The sequence below is a fragment of the Toxorhynchites rutilus genome, chromosome 2, assembly GCF_029784135.1.
Source record: "Toxorhynchites rutilus septentrionalis strain SRP chromosome 2, ASM2978413v1, whole genome shotgun sequence".
NCBI classification, from domain to species: domain Eukaryota; kingdom Metazoa; phylum Arthropoda; class Insecta; order Diptera; family Culicidae; genus Toxorhynchites; species Toxorhynchites rutilus.
In genome coordinates this window covers 171,051,098-171,074,269 of record NC_073745.1, presented here as the reverse complement: position 1 = coordinate 171,074,269, position 23,172 = coordinate 171,051,098, and the positions used below count along the sequence as shown (strand labels likewise).

At 41.8% G+C, this 23,172-nt stretch overlaps 2 protein-coding genes across 5 annotated transcripts in view; both read right to left on the bottom strand.

Moving 5' to 3' along the window:
• Positions 1 to 3,285: 3,285 nt before the first annotated feature.
• The window catches only part of LOC129769799 (sideroflexin-2), a 151,142-nt gene continuing 131,255 nt past the window's right edge, over positions 3,286 to 23,172 (bottom strand). For all 4 annotated transcript variants that reach the window (XM_055772273.1, XM_055772274.1, XM_055772275.1 and 1 more), the window contains 2 exons: positions 3,592 to 3,731; positions 3,286 to 3,530 (listed from right to left, as the gene is read on the bottom strand). In XM_055772273.1, coding sequence (XP_055628248.1) covers positions 3,377 to 3,530; positions 3,592 to 3,731 — 294 coding nt within the window. In that variant the 3' untranslated portion in view covers positions 3,286 to 3,376. The remainder of the gene's footprint in view (positions 3,531 to 3,591; positions 3,732 to 23,172) is intronic.
• On the bottom strand, positions 12,477 to 22,077 carry LOC129769798 (uncharacterized protein K02A2.6-like). Its single transcript, XM_055772271.1, has one exon. The coding sequence runs from the start codon at positions 20,020 to 20,022 to the stop codon at positions 16,702 to 16,704; it is 3,321 nt and encodes a 1,106-aa protein (XP_055628246.1). The 5' UTR covers positions 20,023 to 22,077; the 3' UTR covers positions 12,477 to 16,701.

The following is a 23,172-nucleotide window of genomic DNA, read 5'->3' as shown; positions in this document are numbered from 1 at the left end:
TAGGAGGTTGTGTTCAAGGCACGACCGCATTGTTGACGTAGAACTATGCTATAGTTTGATTCAAGTCGTTTGTTTATAATTATTATATTACTTTATAATGCTATTATATTATATGGCTGCTCCCACGTATTGATCCATCGGACCCTCAAGATGGAAGGAATCGTCTGCAGGAAGAAGACGAGATCGCCGGAGTACACGGAGTAGCAGATTGAAACGGTTAAATCACAGTGTCGGTGGATGACCAAAAAATACCGCGGGACGTCTTTCGTTCTGGATGACGAAAGCTATTTTCCGCTGTCCAAAACGCATATTCCACGAAATGATAATTACTACTCCAGCGACAAGTCATCCACACAGCCTGAAGTGAAATACAAGTTCAAGCACAAGTTTGAAAAAAAGGTTATGTTGTACATCGCCATTTCTGACCGGGGCATTTCAAAGCCTTGGTTTAAGCCGAGCGGTCTGGCAATCAACCAACAAATCTATCGAGAAGTGTGCCTCGATAAAATCCTGCTGCCGTTCCTGATGGAGCATCACGCGGATGGGAAGTACGTCTTCTGGCCGGACAAGGCGTCTTCCCATTACGCCAAGAAGACGCTGGCGTATCTTGAGGAGAAAAAGATACCGTTCGTGCCGAAAGATCGTAACCCAACAAACTTGCCCCAGTGCCGCCCAATAGAGGATTTCTTTGGCTAACTCAATGCCCTATTGTATAAAAACAATTGGAGGGCCATGGACACGAAGCAACTGACTACAAGAATCCGGAATTGTATCCGGAAAATGGACGTAAGCGCCGTACAACGTTCTTGTGAGAGTATCGCGACAAAGTTGCGTCGAACAGCAGACCACAGTCCTTACTCAAACATTCACTGACATTTTTTTGAAGAAAATACATTATGTTATTAATAAAAAATACTGAAATCGATGAAAAAAAAATATTATTTTTTATATGTGATTGAAAAAATTCTCATTTTTTATTTAACACCCGTTACACACACACACTTATTTCCGTTTTGCGCTCTTCTCAACAGAAGCCCTTTCTGTTAATATTGCCAGCCTTTTCCTACCGTCATGCGAAACCAAATCACTGACAAAATTCCAGAACATTTATTTTCTTTGTGAGTTGACGATATTCTAGCTTGATGATTCTCCACGCAATTGTGTAGCTCAGAACCTTAATGCAATGGCGTCAGTAAGATGCAATGATTGCAATGCCAGAGAGATCAACGAGTGAGTGATTTGGTCGCGTCCACAGGTCAATCCGAAACGAAGACATGTGATGACGCAAAACAAGGAAGAACAACCAATATCCATTGCTATGAATACAAAACGATACTGGAAGTTTGACTTCCTTCCTTGCTTGAGACTTTAAACTTTTTCAGTTCATTCGTCCCTGACCATCAAAAAGGCCCTTGGAAAACTTTACTTTATCCATAATATTACTCCTCTATCCCCATTGCCTCGAGAAAGGCCCAGCAACGATGTTGTTCAGTCGATTTCCTTACGAAGAATGAAAGTTTGCCTCAGCGAGATCCACTGTTTATACTCTAGGCAAATATTTCCCTTCGTTCTTCTCCTTTTCCTTTGTTCACAGAGACTTTACATCTCATGATTTCCTCTTCGTTGCTCGTCGATAAGTTGCTCGTTATTGACAGCTCTGTTCGTGAAAGCACACAAATGGACAGAACAAATGTATGAGGAAATGGAAATGCTTCCAATTTTCATCAATTTAAACCGTATACAGACTATGGGATTGTAATGCATAGCATATCAAACAAATCTTGAAGAATTTCCGATTCGTTGGTTTGTAAATCGCCAAAATCAGTTCGCGGCAAAAATAGTTATTAACGTTAACTTTATTCCATGAAAACGTGACCTGTTTTCTGATTTGGCACCCTTAATGAAAGACGTAGTTCTACGTCAAAAACGAAAAACACAACATCAAAGGTTCTTTCCACAACCACCAACATGTTCATAAAGAGTAAACAGTAAACTGATTAATTTTCCATGTAGATAGGTAGGTATTTACGCAGCAGAAGAAAATAAAACAATATATTTAACAAAGGCCCCGCCCGTCTTTTTATGTCTGTTTCGGTTCTTTGCAGTTCTTTTGCGTTTTTGTTTTCTTGAGCGGGACTTTACATGAAGAATCGGATGGTCATGAGCAAAGATTTTACTCTACATTATACAATCATTCTACATAGCATACTGAAATAATTCCTGTATATGATTATTTTATATTTACAAGCATTCAATCACTGTAACTTGGCTGGAGGTTTGTACTCTGAAGGTTATGTACCTGCCATTGAATATGCGGTTCCTATTTGGAAGGACTGTGATTTGACACACAGGCTGAACCGGGAACATAGTAATATTACTATTTTTTTTTTTCTAAAGCGATTGGTTACATAGCATGCGATAAGCTTTGCTTTCGTAATTCATCGTTTCGCATCGCACCGCACCACATCTCGTTTACTACATAGCAGACAGTCATTGGGTCGTTACTCCATTGCATAGAATACCTATTTGATATCAAAAGATTTATGTTCATTCATAATTTCTGTTTTAAAATGTGTGTTCATTCCACCTGACAATCCGTTATAATTTTCGATTCACAAATTGAACACATGAAGCACAATGCCGTCAACACGAATGGACTTTGTTTTGTTTCGGTTCGACTTTTTTTTCAACCGAACCGGCTTGTTTCGGGTTCGGTTCGGTATGATTCCAGTCGGTTTTCGGCACGTCGACAAGCCCGGACGGCACATCCACACTTATTTGGCTTGACCGGGCGACTAGGGCCGAACGATGCCGTTTGGCGTAATGTGGACGCGTTTTAATACTTTAGTAAGTATTGGTAGCCTTGAGACGGGCCTATGACATCGAAATTCCTCGTAGCTTGCTTACGAGGAATTGCTTTCAAAGCAGTTTTTGAGTTGTTGAAACAAGTTTTTCGGTCGATAAGTAATAAACATCGCTCGTATTTTTATCTTCCAAATAAAGTAATGATCGCACCCCTTTTTTCAGCCAGTAAAGAGGTATTAACGCTCAAAACCTTGTACCTTCAACGTAATGCACTCGTTCTTGAAACTTTGAACTTACACCGCAGTACAGTAATGAAAGACGTTATCCTACGTCAACATCAGAAGTGATAAACCAGCGAATTTAATCAAATAATTCAGTAGTCCTACGTCAACACACAACCCCTCAACAATTCGTAACGTAGAGAACGTTCTAGGGTGTGTCGGAGTCTACTATAAAAATGTATATAAAATAACTGAAAGATTTCATGCGAATTATCATTTTATTTCATTCAATCTTACTATGAGTCGTTCATGCTACATGCTACGTTTCAGTTTATGTCTAATCGTTATGTTTATAGTCCTTTATTGAAGTAAACCGTTGCAGGAATATATCCGCTTTCAGCCATTGCCTTATAATATTGGGGTTCCATAATTTTCATTACATTTGTATTTAATGTTGCAGTTTGAGGGAACAAAGCACAGGCAACTGGTACCATGATGGTGAGGCTAAAAGTTAAACAGTTAAACACACTGAAATAATTCCTATATACAATTATCTTATATTTACAAGCATCCAACCACTGCTACTTGGAACGGTGCGTGCAACAAGGACATCCTTCTAAATGTTTTGTATTTCTCCAAAGACTCCATTATCACAGGTAAAATTAGCATACCTGGAGCGCACATCGCGATTCGCGAGAAAACTACCTAAAATGGAAAGGCATAGCTTGTTAGTTAATTGAGAAATGAGCAACTCCAGAATCGGTTCTGGTAATGCATGTTTTCCGGTGTATAAGTAAGGCGCCGTGCACAAATTACAAATTACGGAACGCGAGTAGGGGGGGGGGGGGTATAGTCGAGATTTCGTCACTTAAGGGTGGACCAGAAGCCCGCGCTATGCGTCGCGTTGCGACAATTGTGCTTTGACACTTCATTTTAAATATGTGTGTTTCCATTAAGTCGAACACAATAATGCGTTGCGTCATTAGCATCATTGTACTAAACGCTAACATTTGTTCTAAACTGCTTGCGTCGAATTTGCGATGACAGTGGCATGGTGTCGACGTCTGGTGGCAACTTCAAATTAGGGCCATAATTTGGGTCCCAAACTCGTTAGTGTAAACTCTATAAGATTAGAAGACACGAAGCCGGTTTTTAAGTTCTAAAATTTGAATGAAAATTTTCACATCATGTTATTGAATTACTTGAAACACGTGTTTCTGACTTTCATTCAACCATATGGCTGAACAATTCCAACATTGTTGCAATTTTTTTTCATCATAATATGAAGTTGTCTTCACAAACCATTTTCGTATGAGACTTTTTCACAACCTGCAAACAAAAATTTTCTTCATTTAAATAGAATACTAGTTTGATATGGAAAAGCTAATTTTAATTCATAATTTTAATTTTAAAAACGTGTTCATTACGACTGAAAATCAGCTCTTTCACGCTCCCCTAAACTAGAAAACGAAGCTCATTGCCGCCAGCGCGGTTATGTCAATGAATTGTTTTTAAAAACTGATCCTCGGACACAATAAGAACAAGATTTTCATACGAATTTTATTTTGTTTTGACGTAGGACTACGTCTTTCATTTCTATACCGGGGTGTAAAATCAAAGTTTCGAAAACGAAAGCGTTACGCCGGAGACCGAGATTTTGAGCGTTAATAGCTCCTAAACAACTGAACGAAATGGTATGATAAACACTTCATTCTAAAGATAAAATGTCTACGCGTTATATACTTGTTACTTTTTGATCCAAAAACTTGTTTCAATAGTCTTAAAATTGCTTTCAAAACAGGCTATTGAAATCACCAATCGGTATATAAGCGAGCTGCGCTCGGAAATCCACTCAGTTCTAATTTAACAGCGATTGGAGCATGTTGTCGCTGTTGCGGTGAAGCTCTTTATTTATCATGAAAGCGCGGATGAACGGTGTCACCAAGAGCCTGTTTGTGCACCCTAGACCAGAAGGGAATCTATCAGGAGGAGAGTGATGCCACAAACGGTTCCCTGGGAAGACATCGCTACACACACATACACGCGCGGAATTCTTTCCGTTTGGATGCCATTCAGCATCGAGAAAGATCCGAAAAATAATCTGCCAGTTCCTCTGGGAATTTAAAATTACATTCATGTGAAAGAGTTTATTTTAATGTTTTCTATCCACGTAACACTGTGACCAAATACATTTGGTTTTGTGATTTTTCAATCAATCGCAATTAACAGAATAGCTTCTGAAGATTATTCTTCCCCATCAGTAGGATATTTCCGTATCCAATAATGTATGCGCCCGCAATCGATTATTGCTCAGTCGCCGAAAGTTCCGAGTTCAGAGAATTCATTCCCCTCTAGTTTGCCTTCCAAATTGCCATCGTAAACCACGCCTTCTCCCGATTCAATCACGCACAAAAAGCATACTTAAGCGATATTCTGGTGGTGAGATGCATTCATTTTTCGTGAGGACATCGACAAGACAACATCGTTGCTGAGGGTGCTGGACAGCGAAGGATCGAGATCTGCCCTGAAACGCAAGCAGTTTGTTTGAACCTGTGAGGGAGCACAGAAAAGCCGATCCTTCAGGAGAAGAGAAGGTGACCATCGAAGCAGCCGCTGCACACACACATACACGCACGGAATTCTTTCCGTTTGGATGCCATTCAGCATCGAGAAAGATCCGAAAAATAATCTGCCAGTTCCTCTGGGAATTTAAAATTACATTCATGTGAAAGAGTTTATTTTAATGTTTTCTATCCACGTAACACTGTGACCAAATACATTTGGTTTTGTGATTTTTCAATCAATCGCAATTAACAGAATAGCTTCTGAAGATTATTCTTCCCCATCAGTAGGATATTTCCGTATCCAATAATGTATGCGCCCGCAATCGATTATTGCTCAGTCGCCGAAAGTTCCGAGTTCAGAGAATTCATTCCCCTCTAGTTTGCCTTCCAAATTGCCATCGTAAACCACGCCTTCTCCCGATTCAATCACGCACAAAAAGCATACTTAAGCGATATTCTGGTGGTGAGATGCATTCATTTTTCGTGAGGACATCGACAAGACAACATCGTTGCTGAGGGTGCTGGACAGCGAAGGATCGAGATCTGCCCTGAAACGCAAGCAGTTTGTTTGAAACTGTGAGGGAGCACAGAGAAGCCGATCCTTCAGGAGAAGAGAAGATGACCATCGAAGCAGCCGCTACACACACACATACACGCACGGAATTCTTTCCGTTTGGATGCCATTCAGCATCGAGAAAGATCAGGAAAATAATCTGCCAGTTCCTCTGGTAATTTAAAAATACATTCATGTGAAAGAGTTTATTTGAATGTTTTCTATCCATGTAACACTGTGACCAAATACATTTGGTTTTGTGATTTTTCAATCAATCGCAATTAACAGAATAGCTTCTGAAGATTATTCTTCCCCATCAGTAGGATATTTCCGTATCCAATAATGTATGCGCCCGCAATCGATTATTGCTCAGTCGCCGAAAGTTCCGAGCTCAGAGAGTTCATTCCCCTCTAGTTTGCCTTCCAAATTGCCATTGTAAACCACACCTTCTCTCGATTCAATCACACACAAAAAGCATACTTAAGCGATATTCTGGTGGTGAGACACATTCATTTTTCGTGAGGACATCGACAAGACAACATCGTTGCCTAACGTGCTGGAGGAGGTGGACGGCGAAGGATCGACACATACACGCGCAGAACTCTTTCCGTTAGGATGCCATTCAGCATCGAGAAAGTTCCGGAAAGATCTTATCATTGCTGGAAAATAATCTGCCAGTTCCTTTGGGAATTTTCAAAATATATTCATGTGAAAGAGTTTAATTGAATGTTTTCTATCCATGTAATACTGTGACCAAATATGTTTCAATCAAGTGCTATTAACAGGTTGTTATCGAGTTGGTATTAACCACTGGTGGGCTTCCAGTATCGAGGAAAATGTGGAAATAACTAATCGTTACTGAAAATAATCTGCCAGTTCCTCTGGGAATTTTCAAAATATATTCATGTGAAAGAGTTTAATTGAATGTTTTCTATCCATGTAACACTGTGACCAAATGTGTTTCAATCAAGTGCCATTAACAGGTGGTTATCGAGTTGGCATTAACCACTGGTGGGCTTCCAGTATCGAGGAAAATGTGGAAATAACTAATCGTTACTGAAAATAATCTGCCAGTTACTCTGGGAATTTTCAAAATATATTCATGTGAAAGAGTTTAATTGAATGTTTTCTATCCATGTTACACTGTGACCAAATATGTTTCAATCAAGTGCTATTAACAGGTGGTTATCGAGTTGGCATTAACCACTGGTGGGCTTCCAGTATCGAGGAAAATGTGGAAATATCTAATCGTTACTGAAAATAATCTGCCAGTTCCTTTGGGAATTTTCAAAATATATTCATGTGAAAGAGTTTAATTGAATGTTTTCTATCCATGTAACACTGTGACCAAATACATTTGGTTTTGTGGTTTTTCAATCAATCGCAATCAACAGGATAGCTTCTGAAGAATATTCTTCCCCATCAGTAGGATATTTCCGTATCCAATATTGGATGCATAAAACCTTGTGCCTCCAACGTAACGCTCTCGATTTCGAAGTTCTCCAAATATTCATTCATTCAGAATGAATTCGGATTCAACTTCATACAAATGATCTCTAAATCACCCACTTCCTGTTTTCTTCTCTCACTGATGTTTATTCACTTTATCCACGGTGAGATAGATGCGTGGCGAAAAAAACCCAGGGAGGGGAAAAAAAACTAACGGTACTCGATATTCGTGGTACTCGATTACGGTGACGAAAAGTTATTGAAGGAAACTCTTTTTCTGTCAGTTCCGGAACCTTCTTTCTGTTCTGGTGAATTTTATCCGTAGCTTGCTTCCGGATGCGTCCGGAAATCCGTACGTTTTGTACAGCTACGGCTGGGGGCTTGGTGATTTTCGCCACAGTTAACGCACCTGCGAGATTCCTCCTCTGGAAGACTACAAGCGCTTGTTGGATGGTCACCAGCACACTTGCCACAACGAGTTTTCATGTGGCAATTTTATGTTCCGTGACCAAAACCAAGACAATTAGTACATTGAGTGGCATCCCGATTTTGGGGTTTGTATCGGTCCCATTGTACCTTGATGTTAAAAATGTCGATCCTTTTTTAATGTGGATCAGATACAAGACATTGGAAAAGCCATTGTCTTGGGATTTGTGTCTTGTCGTTTGTCGTTTCTAATTGTTGGGATCGCAATCGATCGTCGTGATTGGGAAGTTGGAATTGTTGGGAACATACATTCCTGCTTGGCGTCCGGCAAGCAGGAAAGCACCACCATCGCTTTCTTTATATAGTCATATAGTCTACGTTGTAGCGACCGCCTGTATACACAATCTTTTCTGCGTTTTCCACTCGTCTTCACCTTGTCCCTACGTTTTGTCCGTTCCTGTGGTTGCTTGTAATGAATAGCTGTTTGCTGCGGTATCGCAGACAAAATGCATGGGAAAGTAGGGATTTAATTCTTCCAATTTTCATCAATTTGAGCTTTAAATGAACTGAAAAATAGTAATGTAGAGCATACCAAAAATTGCTGAGTATATTTCCTGTTAATTCGTGTATTTGGAATCAAAATCCATCGGTAAATGAAAGAGGTATTAACGTTCAAAAAACAGAAAGTGGGTTATATCTATGGTATAACCGCAATGGTGACGAAGGACTATCGTTGATTCAGTGATCCTTCTGAATCTGAATCCATTCTGAATGAATGAATAAATTAATATTTTGGGGACTTCGAAAATGAGAGCGTTACGTTGGAGGTACAAGGTTTTATGCATCCAATATTGGATACGAAAATATCCTACTGATGGGGAAGAATAATCTTCAGAAGCTATCCTGTTAACTGAGATTGATTAAAAAATCACAAAACCAAATGTATTTGGTCACAGTGTTACATGGATAGAAAACATTCAAATAAACTCTTTCACATGAATGTATTTTTAAATCCCCAGAGGAACTGGCAGATTATTTTCAGTAACGATTAGATATTTCCACATTTTCCTCGATACTGGAAGCCCACCAGTGGTTAATGCTAACTCGATAACCATCTGTTAATAGCACTTGATTGAAACATATTTGATCACAGTGTTACATGGATAGAAAACATTCAAATAAACTCTTTCACATGGATGTATTTTTAAATTCCCAGAGGAACTGGCAGATTATTTTCCGAATCTTTCTCGATGCTGAATGGCATCCAAACGGAAAGAATTCCGCGCGTGTATGTGTGTGTGTAGCGGCTGCTTCGAGATCTTCCCGGGGAACCGTTTGTGGCATCACTCTCCTCCTGATGGATTCATGTCTGGCCTAAAGTGCACAAACAGGCTCTTGGTGACACCGTTCATCAGCGCTTTCATGATAAACGAAGAGCTTCACCACAACAGCGACAACATGCTCCAATCGTTGTTCAATTAGAACTGAGTGGATTTCCGAGCGGCGCTCGCTTATATACCGATTGGTGATTTCAATAGCCTGTTTTGAAAGCAATTTTAAGACTATTGAAACAAGTTTTTGGATCAAAAAGTAACAAGTATAGAACGCGTAGACATTTTATCTTTCGAATGAATGTTTCGAATGTTTATCATACCATTTCGTTCAGTTGTTTAGGAGCTATTAACGCTCAAAATCTCGGTCTCCGGCGTAACGCTTTCGTTTTCGAAACATTGATTTTACACCCCGGTATAGAAATGAAAGAAGTAGTCCTACGTCAAAACTGAACACTTTTTCACATCGAAATATTGAAATGGGTCTCTATATTGAAATGTTAGACGTAGTCATACGTCAAAAATCCGCAAACGTTACATCAAGAATTCTGCAGAAACTTCCCAGAACGCGGAAAGCACGAACAATGAATTGAAGAACGCTGCTTTTCGCAACTACATCAACCGTTTGTAGATTATTGACGTAGGACTACGTCTAACCGGAAGATATAGGGGGTGAAATGGAAATCTAGGCACTGAACAAGTAGGAAAAAATGCAAGATTTGGAACGCTTATTACTCGAGCATTTCTCAATAGATCGCAAAGGTTTTTGCATCAATTGATAGGAAATATATCTACGCATCTATCATAACGAATAACATTTCATTTTTCTTGAGATAAATAATTAAATAATTGTGAAATATCAAGCATTGTCAAAATGCACTATGTGCCTATTTTTGATTGGTCCATTTTGTGCTCCTCAAATCGTACCGACCAAAACGGGCAACCAGAGCAGCAGCGAAATAGAATGAAGCACGATTGGAAAGGAAAAAGAAAAAAATGAACGAAACATTGGTCGCAGTCTCACACATGCGTAATTCTCGAGCCAGCCAGTCAGCTTAAAAATCTCCGCTCCGCTGCCGCAACGATCATTCTCATTCAAACCGTACACCACATCGTTTCGCATCACAACACATCAACAAACCAACCCAAGCAGCCATGTCTGGACATGGTAAAGGAGGAAAAGTGAAGGGAAAGGCAAAATCCCGCTCGAACCGTGTTGATCTGGAGTTCCCCGCAAGGGTAGCTAGGCCGAGCGCGTTAGTACCAGTGCACCAGTCCACCTAGTCGGCGTTATATAGTTTCGGCCGCCGAAGTGATCGAGTTAGCTGGCAAAGCTGCTCGCGACGATAAGAAAACCCGCATTCGGAACAGAACACATTCGGTTCGGTGGACATCAAGACAACAGGCAGTTGCAGCGAGTGGCGAGTGGCAAACGCAATCGCAAAACGGCATCAGGTAGCAGAAGAAAAAAGTTTGTTCTTTATACAAACTGCTTTGGTGGCAAATCCAGAACAAGGCGGCATCGAGGGCGTTCGAAATGGTTTTTTTTCAAAACCACGAGTACAAAGTTTTCTAAATTGGAACCATTCCATAAAACAAGGCGCTTTTCAGGGCCATTAAACCTTCCAAAAAAGAGTTTAGGAAATACAGTTCAATGCTTTCTAAAACATTATCCAAAATAATAATAAAACACAAATTGATTTTTTCTTAATTTGTTTGCCAGGATCTGACGAGTATGTGAATTTGGCAGTTGTTCTGAGCTTATTGATAGTTGGGGACTTTCCTGATTATTCAATTTTCACCAGTTCTTAAATTGTTTCCAGATTGAAAGTACAGTAATTTACAATTAGTTCGACATTTAACTAATTGGACGGACATGTAATGCGACTTATTTAGTTGGACATTTGTGTACATAGAGATCCAAATTATGACCCCGCATTGAAAGTCGACACTGTCCACTGTCATCGCAAATGTTCCATTACAGGTTAAAATCGCCTCCAATGCGACACTGAGTGGCGCTTCGGCACGTCGCATTGAATGTAATTTACTGTACAACATGTCACAAAGCTGGATGGGAAGAAATTTTCCAACTGTGAAAGCTGTGGCGAGTGGCAACAAATCGCTTAACAGGAAGGTTTAGCCGAACAAGATGGGGATATCGAGTGATAACAAAACAATAAACTCTTTAGATTGAAGATAATTTTGTGATCCTGAAAAGGACCCTTTTTAGCCTGCATGTGAATCCAACGAGCGAACAAATCGTAATAAATGTATTTTTTTGCAATCGCTCCCTTTTAACGCTCATTCGTTCGTCTCGTTGGACTCGCCCCTCTGGCTGAGTCTGCCGATTTGTCTCTATCCTGTGAGTGTGTACCGCTAGAGTATAAAACACGCGGACCCCAAAAAAATATCTTATTTTCTTTCAAACCGTAAACCCGTGTGGTTGTACGGTATCGGCATCGTGGACGTAACAAAGGAGGACAAGTTAAGGAAAGGCAAAGTCTCACTCGAACCGTGCAGGTCTCCAGTTCCCTGTTGGTCGCATTCACTGATTGCTCCGCAAGGGTAACTAGGCCGAACGGATTGGTGCCGGAGCACCAGTATACCTAACAGCGATTATAGAGTTTCGGTCGTCGGAGTGCTCGAGTTGGCTTGCAAAGCTGCTCACGACAATCAGAAAACCCGCATCAAGAACAGAGCAGCTTCGGTTCGGCGCTCATCAAGGCAACAATTAGTTTCAGTGAGTGGCAAAGTGTTTCTCCGGCACGTCGCATTAAATGTAATTTACTGAACAGTATGTCACAAGCTGGATGGGAATAAATTTTCCAACTGTGAAAGCTGTGGCGAGTGGCAAACGCAATAGCTAAACAGGAAGGTTTAACCGAACAAGATGGGAATATCGAGTGATAACAAAAACACAACACCAAAGGTTCTTTTCAGAACCATCAACATATTCATAAAGAGTAAACAGTAAACTAATCCATTTTTCAGGTAGATAGGTAGGTATTTACGTAGGAGAAGGAAATAAAACAATATATTTAAAATATATATTTAACAAAAGCTGTCCCCTTTGTATAGTCCTACGTCACTCCGGTTATGTCCGCGACATTACCCACCCGACTTTTTTTTGTACATGAAAAGTGGTGACGCGAATGCTAGATTGTGACTGCAAATCAACAGACTGCGTCGGGCGAATGTTTTAGTACAAAACGCAAGCAATGACAGCTGATGAGAAGCAACGCACAACGCGGCATTCTGTTTCCACCTTTAATGTTACATAGGAGGGAGGGGGGTAGCCGTAATCGTTACGTAACAAAATTTTACTTTTATTTCTGAATAAATTCACGCGCCCCCTAGCTTCGATTTTGAGACCAAAAGAGGTGTATTTCCGTTAATCTACCGAATCATAATTTTGTCATAGCTGGAAAACATAAGCTTATTCCGTCTATTATCGCAGGATGCAAAATAAAGCTAGGACACCTCGATCATGCTGAAGTAGATCTATGTAGTGTTCCAATATATGTTACAGTTTGTTCAGGAAGACACTGTTCTTCGAACGCATTTCCTCATGGGATCGATTTTCAAAGTGTTTGCGAGTTGCCTGAATTCGAGATTATTCGGTACCAAAGAATAATCAAGCCAGTAACCATAATTAGTGTGGATTGTATTAAAAAGGTCATAGATATTTTCGATCAATCATTTTAATCAATTGAATCTTGATACAATATTAATTGCTACAAATTCTCCAGCACGCAGTGCATTCAACTGAGTTGGATTGTTAATACTTCCTCGTGATCATGAGGGATCTCACTTGGATGAAAAACTCGAAACAAGGAACCCGGAAATGGAAACAAAACATTTTTAGCAATCGATGGATATCCCGTCGAAGCAGAATATAGTGGAAAAGTGGTGAAGACGGACACCTTAAATAAACGTTGATTTTTTCGTGAATTTCACCAAATTTCACCAATTTCACCAATGTAAAATATGTAGCTATCTCACCACAAATTGATAGTCTAGATCTAGATTTTTATAATAAAATTTGTCTTTGAGGCAGACATTGTGCAAAATGAATGTGTTTGGCATTTTTGAAAAAATAAGATTGAGTCGAGAAAGACAGACACCTGGGGTGGGAAAGATGGACACTATCTTAAAATTCAGGTTTATGTACTCGATAAGTTTCGATGGTCTCCAAATAGGCCTAAAATGATCGAACAAAAAGGCTGTTAGTTAGTTAGTTAGACTTGCAATTTGTCTCATTTATCCATGTCTAAAATAGCTTCTGGAATTCGGAATGTCAAATTCGGATTACGTTTTAAAAACCGCTCTGCTGATTCGTCCATGATATCTGGTCGCACTTGCAAACGTAGTTAGTGGGCATCTGTTGAACAAAGAAGTAGGAGATAATCAATTTGTTTTAAAAACGAAATGTTCGTCTTATTCGGTGGAGTTTCCGTCTTACCCGACTTGATTGGTATTTTATTTTCATCAATATTTCTGGAGTAAAAATGATAAAACTTCACCGCTGATTCGATAAACTGGAGGAAGTGTGTTGGTAAAACACTCATGTAGCGAAAAATATCTCAAAAACAGGAAGTGGGTTATATCTATGGTATAACCGCAAGGGTGACGTAGGACTATCGTTGATTTAGAGATCATTTGTTTGAAGTTGAATCTAAATCCATCCTGAATGAATGAATAAATAAATATTTGGGTGACTTCAAAAACGAGAGCGTTACGTTGGAGGCTCAAGGTTTTATGCATCCAATATTGGATACAAAAAACCCTGTTCTGAAGAATAATCTTCAGAAGCTTTCCTGCTAACTGCACTTGATTGACAAATCACAAAACCAAATGTATGTGGTCGCAGTATTATATGGATAGAAAACATTAAAATATACTCGCTTGAATGTAATTTTCAATTCCAAGGGGAACTGGCAGATTATTTTTCAGCAACGATCACTTCTTTCCAGGTTTCTTCTCGATAACCGAAACGAAAAGAGTTGCGCGCGTGTATGTGTGTGTGTGGCGGCTGCTTCGATGTCTTCCTGAGGAACCGTATTTCGATGCTGATACTCTCTTGGTCACCTTCTCTTCTCCTTCTGATCGATCGGCTTTTCTGCGCTCCCTCACAGTTAAAACAAACTGATTGCATTTCAGGTCAGGTCAGGCCAGGTAATGAATCCCTCGATCCCTCGCCGTTCAGCTCGTTCAGTAACGATGTTGTCTTGTCGATGTCCTCAGGCGTCGTGTACAAATTACGTAACGCTAAAAATCCGGATTTTGAACCCCCTCCACCCCTTTCGTAACGCAATTTCCTATCTCTAATAAACAGAAAGTAACGCAACATCGACCCCCTCCCCTCTTATCGCGTTACATAATTTGTGCACGACGCCTCACGAAAAATTAATGGGTTTCACCACCAGAATATCATTTAAGTATGCTTTTCGTGCGTGATTGAATCGAGAGAAGGTGTGGTTTACGATGGCAATTTGGAAGGCAAACTAGAGGCGAATGAACTCTCTGAGTATGAACCATTTCGGCGACTGAGCAATAATCGATTGAAAATTATATAATTTTCGCGATACGAAACATTTTCCGTTGCGCGCGCATACAATATTGGATACGAAAATATTCTACTGATGGGAAAGAATAATCTTCAGAAGCTTCCCAGCTAATTACACTTACGAAATCAAATGTATTTGGTCGCTGTGTTATATGGTTAGAAAACATTAAAATAAATTCTTTCGCATGGATGTATTTTTCAATTCCCAGAGAACTGGCAGATTATGGCAGATTATGAATGTCCTTGGACATGATGTGACGCGTTTTGCGTGGATAGCCTTTCGGTGGTAAGGCACATGAAAGCAGCTCGCATAAGCGCACCAGCAGCAGGATAGGTGAAGAAGCCACATCGCTATCGACCGGGAACTTTGCGTGAAATTCGTCGCTATCAGAAGTCAACCGAATTGCTGATTGTTGTAACGCTCGCGTTGCGAGGTGGTGAAATGAAAGAATATACTAACGTTACAATAACTTAAATTTTATTCGTGAGACAATTAAAATAGACTGACTTAAAGAACACGTTTTCGAGGAGACAACCTCATTCTCGGTGACACATCGATGACGTCAATCCGATGACAGTCGCCTGCCAACGGTGAGCCCTGTGATGCTTTTTGAGTTACGGTTGCCAGTGTTCCCAACATCTCCCTCCTTAATACCTGTGGTATGTCTGGAACCATTGAGGCGGCCTTCGATTGCGAGAAGAGCGCCTAGGTACCTTGATTGCAGGAGACGAGTCGTTTGCGGATTGGAAGTCCGCTGAATTTGAAGACGAAGATGATGATGACTTTATTCTACAGAATGCTGGGAATGGCAAGGGCATATCCGCTGGTGACGTTGTTGATGACGGATTGACATGCTGTTCCAGCAGTGGTGATGTAGCTGCCAACCCAGCAGGTGATGCAGGACAAGACAACTTCCACTCATTCAACAGGATGTTGATTGGTAGCTGCTTCTTCAATTGAGTCATCTGCTCAGCATCCGGTTCTGTTGCTGCTCGTGCCCTCAGTTGATTGATGTGGGATCGAATTATCTTTTTGTTAAACCGGACATTGTACATCACCTTGCCTATCTTCTCGACTATGATGCCCGATACCCAAGTCCACTTATTGTTCGCGTAGACCTTAGCGTATACAGGATCCTTTGCTGTGAAAGTTCTCGGTTGACTTGAAGTAGCTTCGGTGCAAATTTCTGGCATCTGTTCACGCGGCGCTCGTAGCAGATCCATGGATGTCCGCAACGGTCGATTGTACATGGCTTCGGCGGGTGATCTCCCATCTGACACGTTTGCGTTTGGTGTAGTCCGGTACGTGAGAAGGAAAACATCCAGAGCCTGCTTTATGTTGCCTTTTCCCTCCTGAATTTTACGGACTGCACGTTTAAAAGTGTCGACGAATCTTTCGGCCTGGCCGTTAGATTGCGGATGGAAGGGCGCAGTAGTGACATGCTGTATTCCGTTTTCACGGCAATATTGGCTAAACTCCTCGCTTTTGAATTGGGTGCCGTTGTCTGTAACCAGAAGTTCCGGCATTCCCTTGTTGGCGAAGAGCGGACGCAGTAAGTTGGTAGTTGCTTTCGTCGTAATTTGCCGGGTTGCAAAGATTTCCGGCCATTTGCTGTAAGCGTCGACGACAATGAGGTAGAATTCCCCATCAAGCGGACCCGCATAGTCAGCGTGAACACGCTGCCACGGAGCGGTGGGTAATGGCCACGGTACAGGATTCGCCTTCGGAGGAGACCGTGCTGCTGCTGCGCAGTGTGGACAAGATCTGACGAAACTGGCTATCTCCTCATCCAATCCCGGCCAGTACACATAGCTGCGTGCGACTGCTTTCATTCGATGCATCCCTGGATGGCCCTTGTGGAGTTGAGCCAAGCACCTTTTTCGGTAAATGGAGGGGATCACCAACCTGTCCCCGAACATGATGCAATCCTGGACGATCATGGAATCTTCGCAGCTCAATGTCTTGCGTTTCAGACTTGGATGTTGGCCACCCGTTTCGGATGAAACGGTGAATCTTCCGCAGTACTGGATCGGTTTTGGTTGCTTGTTGTACCATACTGAAACTGAGAGGTAAACAACTGACGCTACTTATCGCTACTGACCTCAAATCATCTTCTAAGTTGGTGCACGCTACGACGAAATCCTCGTCCGGCTTGGCATGATGGTTGATGAGCCTGGACAACACGTCAGCATTTCCAAATTTGTCGGTCGGGACGTATTCCATGGAAAAGTCGTAATTAAGCAATGTTAAGGCCCAACGTTGGAGCCGGTTGGCCGTGTAAACCGGTATCCCCTTTTTGGACCCGAAAATACGTAGAAGCGGTGCATGGTCTGTTTGAAGCTGGAACCTCCTTCCAAATATGAACTTATGGAATTTGGTTACCGCAAACACTATCGCAAGACCTTCACGATCCGGCTGGGAGTATCGTTGTTCGGCAGCGTTGAGTGCCCGAGAAGCATGCTGGATAACCTTGACCTTGCCGTCAGGAAATTTATGGCTTATCGTTGCTCCTACTCCGACTGATGATGCGTCGGCTGATACTATAATTTCCTGTTCCGGGTTGTAATGGGTGAGCAGGAGTTCGGAGGACAATATTTCCTTGAATTTGTCGAACGTCTGCTGGCATTCCGGAGTCCAGATGAATGATGTGCTGCTCTTGAGAAGTTCATCCAACGGATAACGGATAGTTCTCATGCTTGGGACGAACTTCCCGTAATAGTTTATTGCCCCCAGGAAGGAACGCACTCCGGTCAAGTCCTGTGGTGGCGCCATATTCATGATGGCTGCAATTTTTGCTGGATCCGGGCGGATGCCATGACGATCTAACAGAAATCCCAAGTACCGAATCTGTGGCTTCGCAAATGAGCACTTCTCAGGACGTATGGTGAAACCGTACTTTTGAATCCGCTGTAAAACGGCGTGCAGATTTCGTTGGTGCTCTTCAGCATTCTTGCCTCCGACGATAACATCGTCCAAGTAGCCAGAGGTATCCGAAAGTCCGCCCAGCATGGTATCAATTATCTGCTGAAATGCCCCTGGTGCTGCCTTCACTCCGGGTGGTAATCTGTTGTATTCATACAACCCCCGGTGCGTGTTTATTGTGAGCATACGGCGTGAACTCTCATCGACTTCCATCTGCAGGAAAGCATCAGACAAATCGATTGTGCTGAACACGATGCAACCGGCCAGTTTGGAGAAAATGTCCTGTGGAAGCGGGAGCGGATATTGATGAGATTGGAGCCGCTCGTTGAGCCCAGTGGAGTAGTCCCCACAAATGCGTATGCTGCCGTTCGCCTTCCTAACAACCACTATTGGAGCCGCCCACTCGGAGTAATTTACAGGTGAAATAATATTCAACCGTTCCAGACGATCGAGCTCTTCGTCAACTGTTGGTAGCATAGCATAGGAAACTGGTCGACGAGGGCGGAAAACTGGTCGACAGGATTCCTTTAAAACTAGCTTGACTTTGGCCTTATTGCACAGCCCCAATGTATTGCTGAATAACTTCGGGTACGCCTTCTGCAATGAATTTACATCTACAGGTACACCACTGATATGGTTGCAGAAATTGTCCATCGGTAGTGACCAAAGATCGAATTTGTCGATGAAGTCGATGCCCAGTAGGTTGAGCGAACACTTGGAGACGAAAATCCTGCCCTGCTGCGCTGACCCGTTGAATGATACCTCACATGCAAACTCGTACTGCAGATCGAGTTGTTCACCCGACGCTGACTTTGCGATCTGTGTTGCCGGCACCGTTGTTGGCTGACCCAGCTGCTTCCAGACCTGCTCGGACACAATTGTGATATCCGATGCCGTATCCAATTGTAGGCGCACTGGAACACCATTGATTTCTACCTGCACGAACCGTCGCTTGCTCTGGACGTTGCCCACGGAAAGTGCGATGGTTTTGGTAGAAACCTTCCTGTTGCGCTGCTTCACTGGTTTGGACGAACGTTTCGTTGTTGAACAGTAGCCCTCCTTATGGCCAAACTGCCTACATTCGTTGCATCTGTGGTTGCGGAAACTGCAATGCTTCGAGTAGTGCATCGCACCACAGTTCCAGCACGGAGTCGCAGGAATCTTCTTCACCTCTTCCGGCACTAGAGAACCTTTCCATCGTTCTGTTGACCGCTTCTGGAACTTCCTCTGATGATGATGTGAACCTCCTTTGATTGCTTGCACCTGTCCGGATGGACCTTCAATCATCGCTGTATCGTTCTTTAGATTGATCAGCCGCTGACATTCATCAATCATCGCCTCTAGGGTGACATCATCGTTGCTCTCAATCTTCACCAACAGCCTGGTACGTACATCGGCGTCACACTCACCCTTGAGACCACAAACGAACATTAGGCACTTAAATTGTTGCTCGGACATCTTCTTCAGCTCGAATTCTACGCACATTTTGTTTACCCGACACGCGAAAGTGACGTAATCTTCAGTCGGGGTTTTAGCGATGGTGAGCGTACTGTAGCGTTTCTTCACCATTGATTCTGTGGTCCCGAATAGTGCTGTAAGCTTCTGAACCGTTACGTCGAACGTGAAATCCTTCGGCGTACTTGGTAATATGTAGCTCACGTATCTGTAGTGCTCTTTGGTTCCCAGGCGGCGCAGAAGTAACCTCACTTTAGCATCGTCATCCAGTCTGTGTGCATCCTCGGCGAAGAGGTCCTCGTATCGAGCGTACCAGGCAGCGAAAGTACAGTGGTTCTCAGGATCAAACTGGAACTCTTTGATGTTCCCAGCTAGCGAATCCAAGATGGCTTCTGGATTAGGGGGAACGCTGACGTTGATTGATGACATCGCATTCCGGAAAAGCGCTTCCTGCTGTTGCAGGAACTCCTGCTGTTGATGTGTGCCTTCACGCTGCTGCTGGAGAAGCTGGTTTGTTACTGCCTGTTGCTGCTGAAGGTGTTGCAAAATTTGTACGATGACACTATCCGCCGTCATTCCCTGGGTAAAAATCGGCTGCTGATGGTACTGCTGTTGATGACCGGGTGGACTGTTTCCCGGATTCAGACCTGGTGGCACCGCTTGGGAAGGAAGCTGCTGTTGACGAAACTGTGGGTGTCTATTCGGAGGCTGATTCTGTTGACCCTCCATTTTGCTGAAGGTACGCTTCCTTTTGTTCGGCGGCGGCGTCGTAGTTGAAATTCGATCGCGCTTTCTCTACGCGGATTTTCCGTCAAAATTCGTAAAACTCACGAAAAAAAACTCGCGTTCTCGTCGCCACTGTTGTAACGCTCGCGTTGCGAGGTGGTGAAATGAAAGAATATACTAACGTTACAATAACTTAAACTTTATTCGTGAGACAATTAAAATAGACTGACTTAAAGAACACGTTTTCGAGGAGACAACCTCATTCTCGGTGACACATCGATGACGTCAATCCGATGACAGTCGCCTGCCAACGGTGAGCCCTGTGATGCTTTTTGAGTTACGGTTGCCAGTGTTCCCAACACTGATCCGCAGCTACCTTTGCAGCATTTGGATCGTGGAATTGCTCAGTATTTCAAAACCGACTTGCGCTACCAAAGTTCCGCGGTTATGACGCTGCAGGAGACTTATTCGAAGATACCAATTTGTGTGCTATCCATGCATAATGAAGAATATGAAATACATGACATGATGTAGTGAATATATCCGAAGAAATCACTTTGGTGAAACTGCATTATAAAAATTATTTGTGTACGAATACCGCAATCGATAGTCGACTCTAATTTGCGCTGGGTAATTTCCTCGGAGGACTCGATTCCTCCTTTGAGCATCAAGAAACTCTTTCTGGTAAAACGAAGTGGTATGAATCACATTATTTGAATGATAGAATGAAGAAGTTTTTCTGCCAATTTCTTTCAACCTCCAAACATATCTTTCTCCCGTTTGTCGTTTTCGCGTTTGCTAATCCTTTCTCACAACACCCATTTCTCGTTTGAGAAATTGTTGAGTAAACATTTGTTTGCCAGTGCGCGTAGAGCGGGAATTCCTAAAGATTCATTGCACCTCTAATAAATTGACGAAAGACGTGGTCTTACGTTGATCGCACTTGATTGAAAAAATCCAAAACCAAATGTATTTGGTCGCAGCATTATATGAGTAGAAAGCAAATAATCGCTCGAAAACTGACTTGATTTTCGCGATGATGTTTCACGTTTTTCATGTTATGCAACCAATATTGGATACGAAAATTTTCCTCTGATGGGAAAAAAATATATTAATTGCGATTGATTGAAAAATCACCAAACCAAATGTATCTGGTTGCAGTGTTATATGGATAGAAAACATTAAAATAAACTCTTTCGCATCAATGTATTTTTCAATTCCCAGGGGAACTGGCAAATTATTTTTCAGCAACGATGATAGCAACGAGAATTCCGCGCGTGTATGTGTGTGTGTGGCGGCTGCTCCGATGTTTCAAACGGAACCGTGGCATCACTTTCCTCCTGATGGATTCCCTTCTGGCCTTAGGTGCACAAACAGGCTCTTGGTGACACCGTTCATCAGCGCTTTCATGATAAACGAAATTAGCTTCACAACAACAGCGACAACATGCTCCAATCGCTGTTCAATCATAACTGAGTGGGTTTACGAGCGGCGCTCGCTTATATACCGATTGGTAATTTCAATAGCTTGTTTCGAAAGCAATTTTAAGACTATTGAAACAAGTTTTAGGATGAAAAAGTAACAAGTATATGACGCGTAGACTGTTTATCTTTCGAATGAAGTGTTTATCATACCATTTCGTTCAGTTGTTTAAGAGCTATTAACGTTCAAAATCTCGGTCTCCGGCGTAACGCTTTCGTTTTCGAAACTTTGATTTTACACCCCGGTATAGAAATGAAAGACGTAGTCCTACGTCAAAAATTACTCGATAACAATGAGAACCTTATCTTCTGCAGACGAAAATTTACATCGAGCTGCTCTCTGTAGATTTCTTTTTTTTTGTTTTTTAAAATAAATTTAACAGAAAGCCAGCTAAGTGTACACAGTAAGTGCCACAGATATTGATACACTATATTGCAAGTTTGTACAACATTCAAATTTAAAATAAAAAATGTGATGTCCGGGGTGTCCGTCTTTCCAGACTTTCCCATATTCAGTCCGCAAACTTAAAAATCGACGAAGCGGAAACAGAACAATATCAAGTCGAGGACACCCCAAGACATTTTGCAAGTAGTGAAATGTAACGACAGGAACTACTGTATTGAACGAAGGAGTAGTTATTTTTGTGTAAATCAACATCAATTTATACCAGTCCATGTTCTTCTCAGCTAACGCCAGATGGTTTGCACCAAAAATTGCACCAAAGCACCAATCCCAACAGATGCATTAATTTTTCGTCTCGATTTGTTCCAAATTCTATGAACTTGTCGTAAGGTCTTCCGAAGTCACTACTTGCATATAAAGAACTTCCGTCTGAACATTTGAATCCGACGTGGGCAGATATCTTATTTTTTACGTTGATGTTCTTATTAATAAAAAAAGCTTAAAAACTATGGATGGGTTATACCTATGATATAACCGCAAGGTTGACGTAGGTTGTTCCTCATTTGTTTTGGTTTTGGTTCTCATGGTTTTGAAGTCTGTGTTAGGGAAACATTCAAATCTGCAAAAGCGCAAACGAGTACAAAAGTACCAGCAGCTTGCATCTATTTTTCAATGCCGATTTCCCCAGGTTCCATGGTTTTGAAGTCCGTGTCAGGGAAACACGATTTGCAAAAGCGCAAACGAGTACGAAAGTATCCGCTGCTTGCATCTACTTTGCAATGCTAGTTTCCCCTGGCTCCATGGTTTTGAAGTCTGTGTTAGGAAAACATTCCAATTTGTAAAAGCGCGAACGAGTACAAATGTACTCGCTGCTTGCATCTATTTTGCAATGCCAGTTTCTCCAGACTCCATGGTTTTGAAGTCTGTGTTAGGGAAATACACTGGATTCTCTTTTTACGCGATTTTTTGACGTGGGACTACGTCTAACCGGAATATATGGGGGTAAAATGAAAACATAAACACTGAACATGCAGGAAAAAATGCAAGATTTCGAATGCTTATAACTCGAACATTTTCTACTGGATTGGAAAGATGTTTGCATCAATTGATAAGGAATATTTCAACGCATCTATCGCAATAAATAAAATGTTATTTTTCATTAAATAATAAATAATTGAATAACTGTAAAATGTAAGTAAATCGTACGCCAACGAGCAGATTACCTTCCACTTAGACAACATTTTGTTGATTTTTCCCGGTCAACACTCA

Excerpts from the sequence above, each read along its gene's own strand:
- LOC129769798 (XM_055772271.1), bottom strand. The coding sequence starts at position 20,022 with ATGGAGGGTCAACAGAATCAGCCTCCGAATAGACACCCACAGTTTCGT.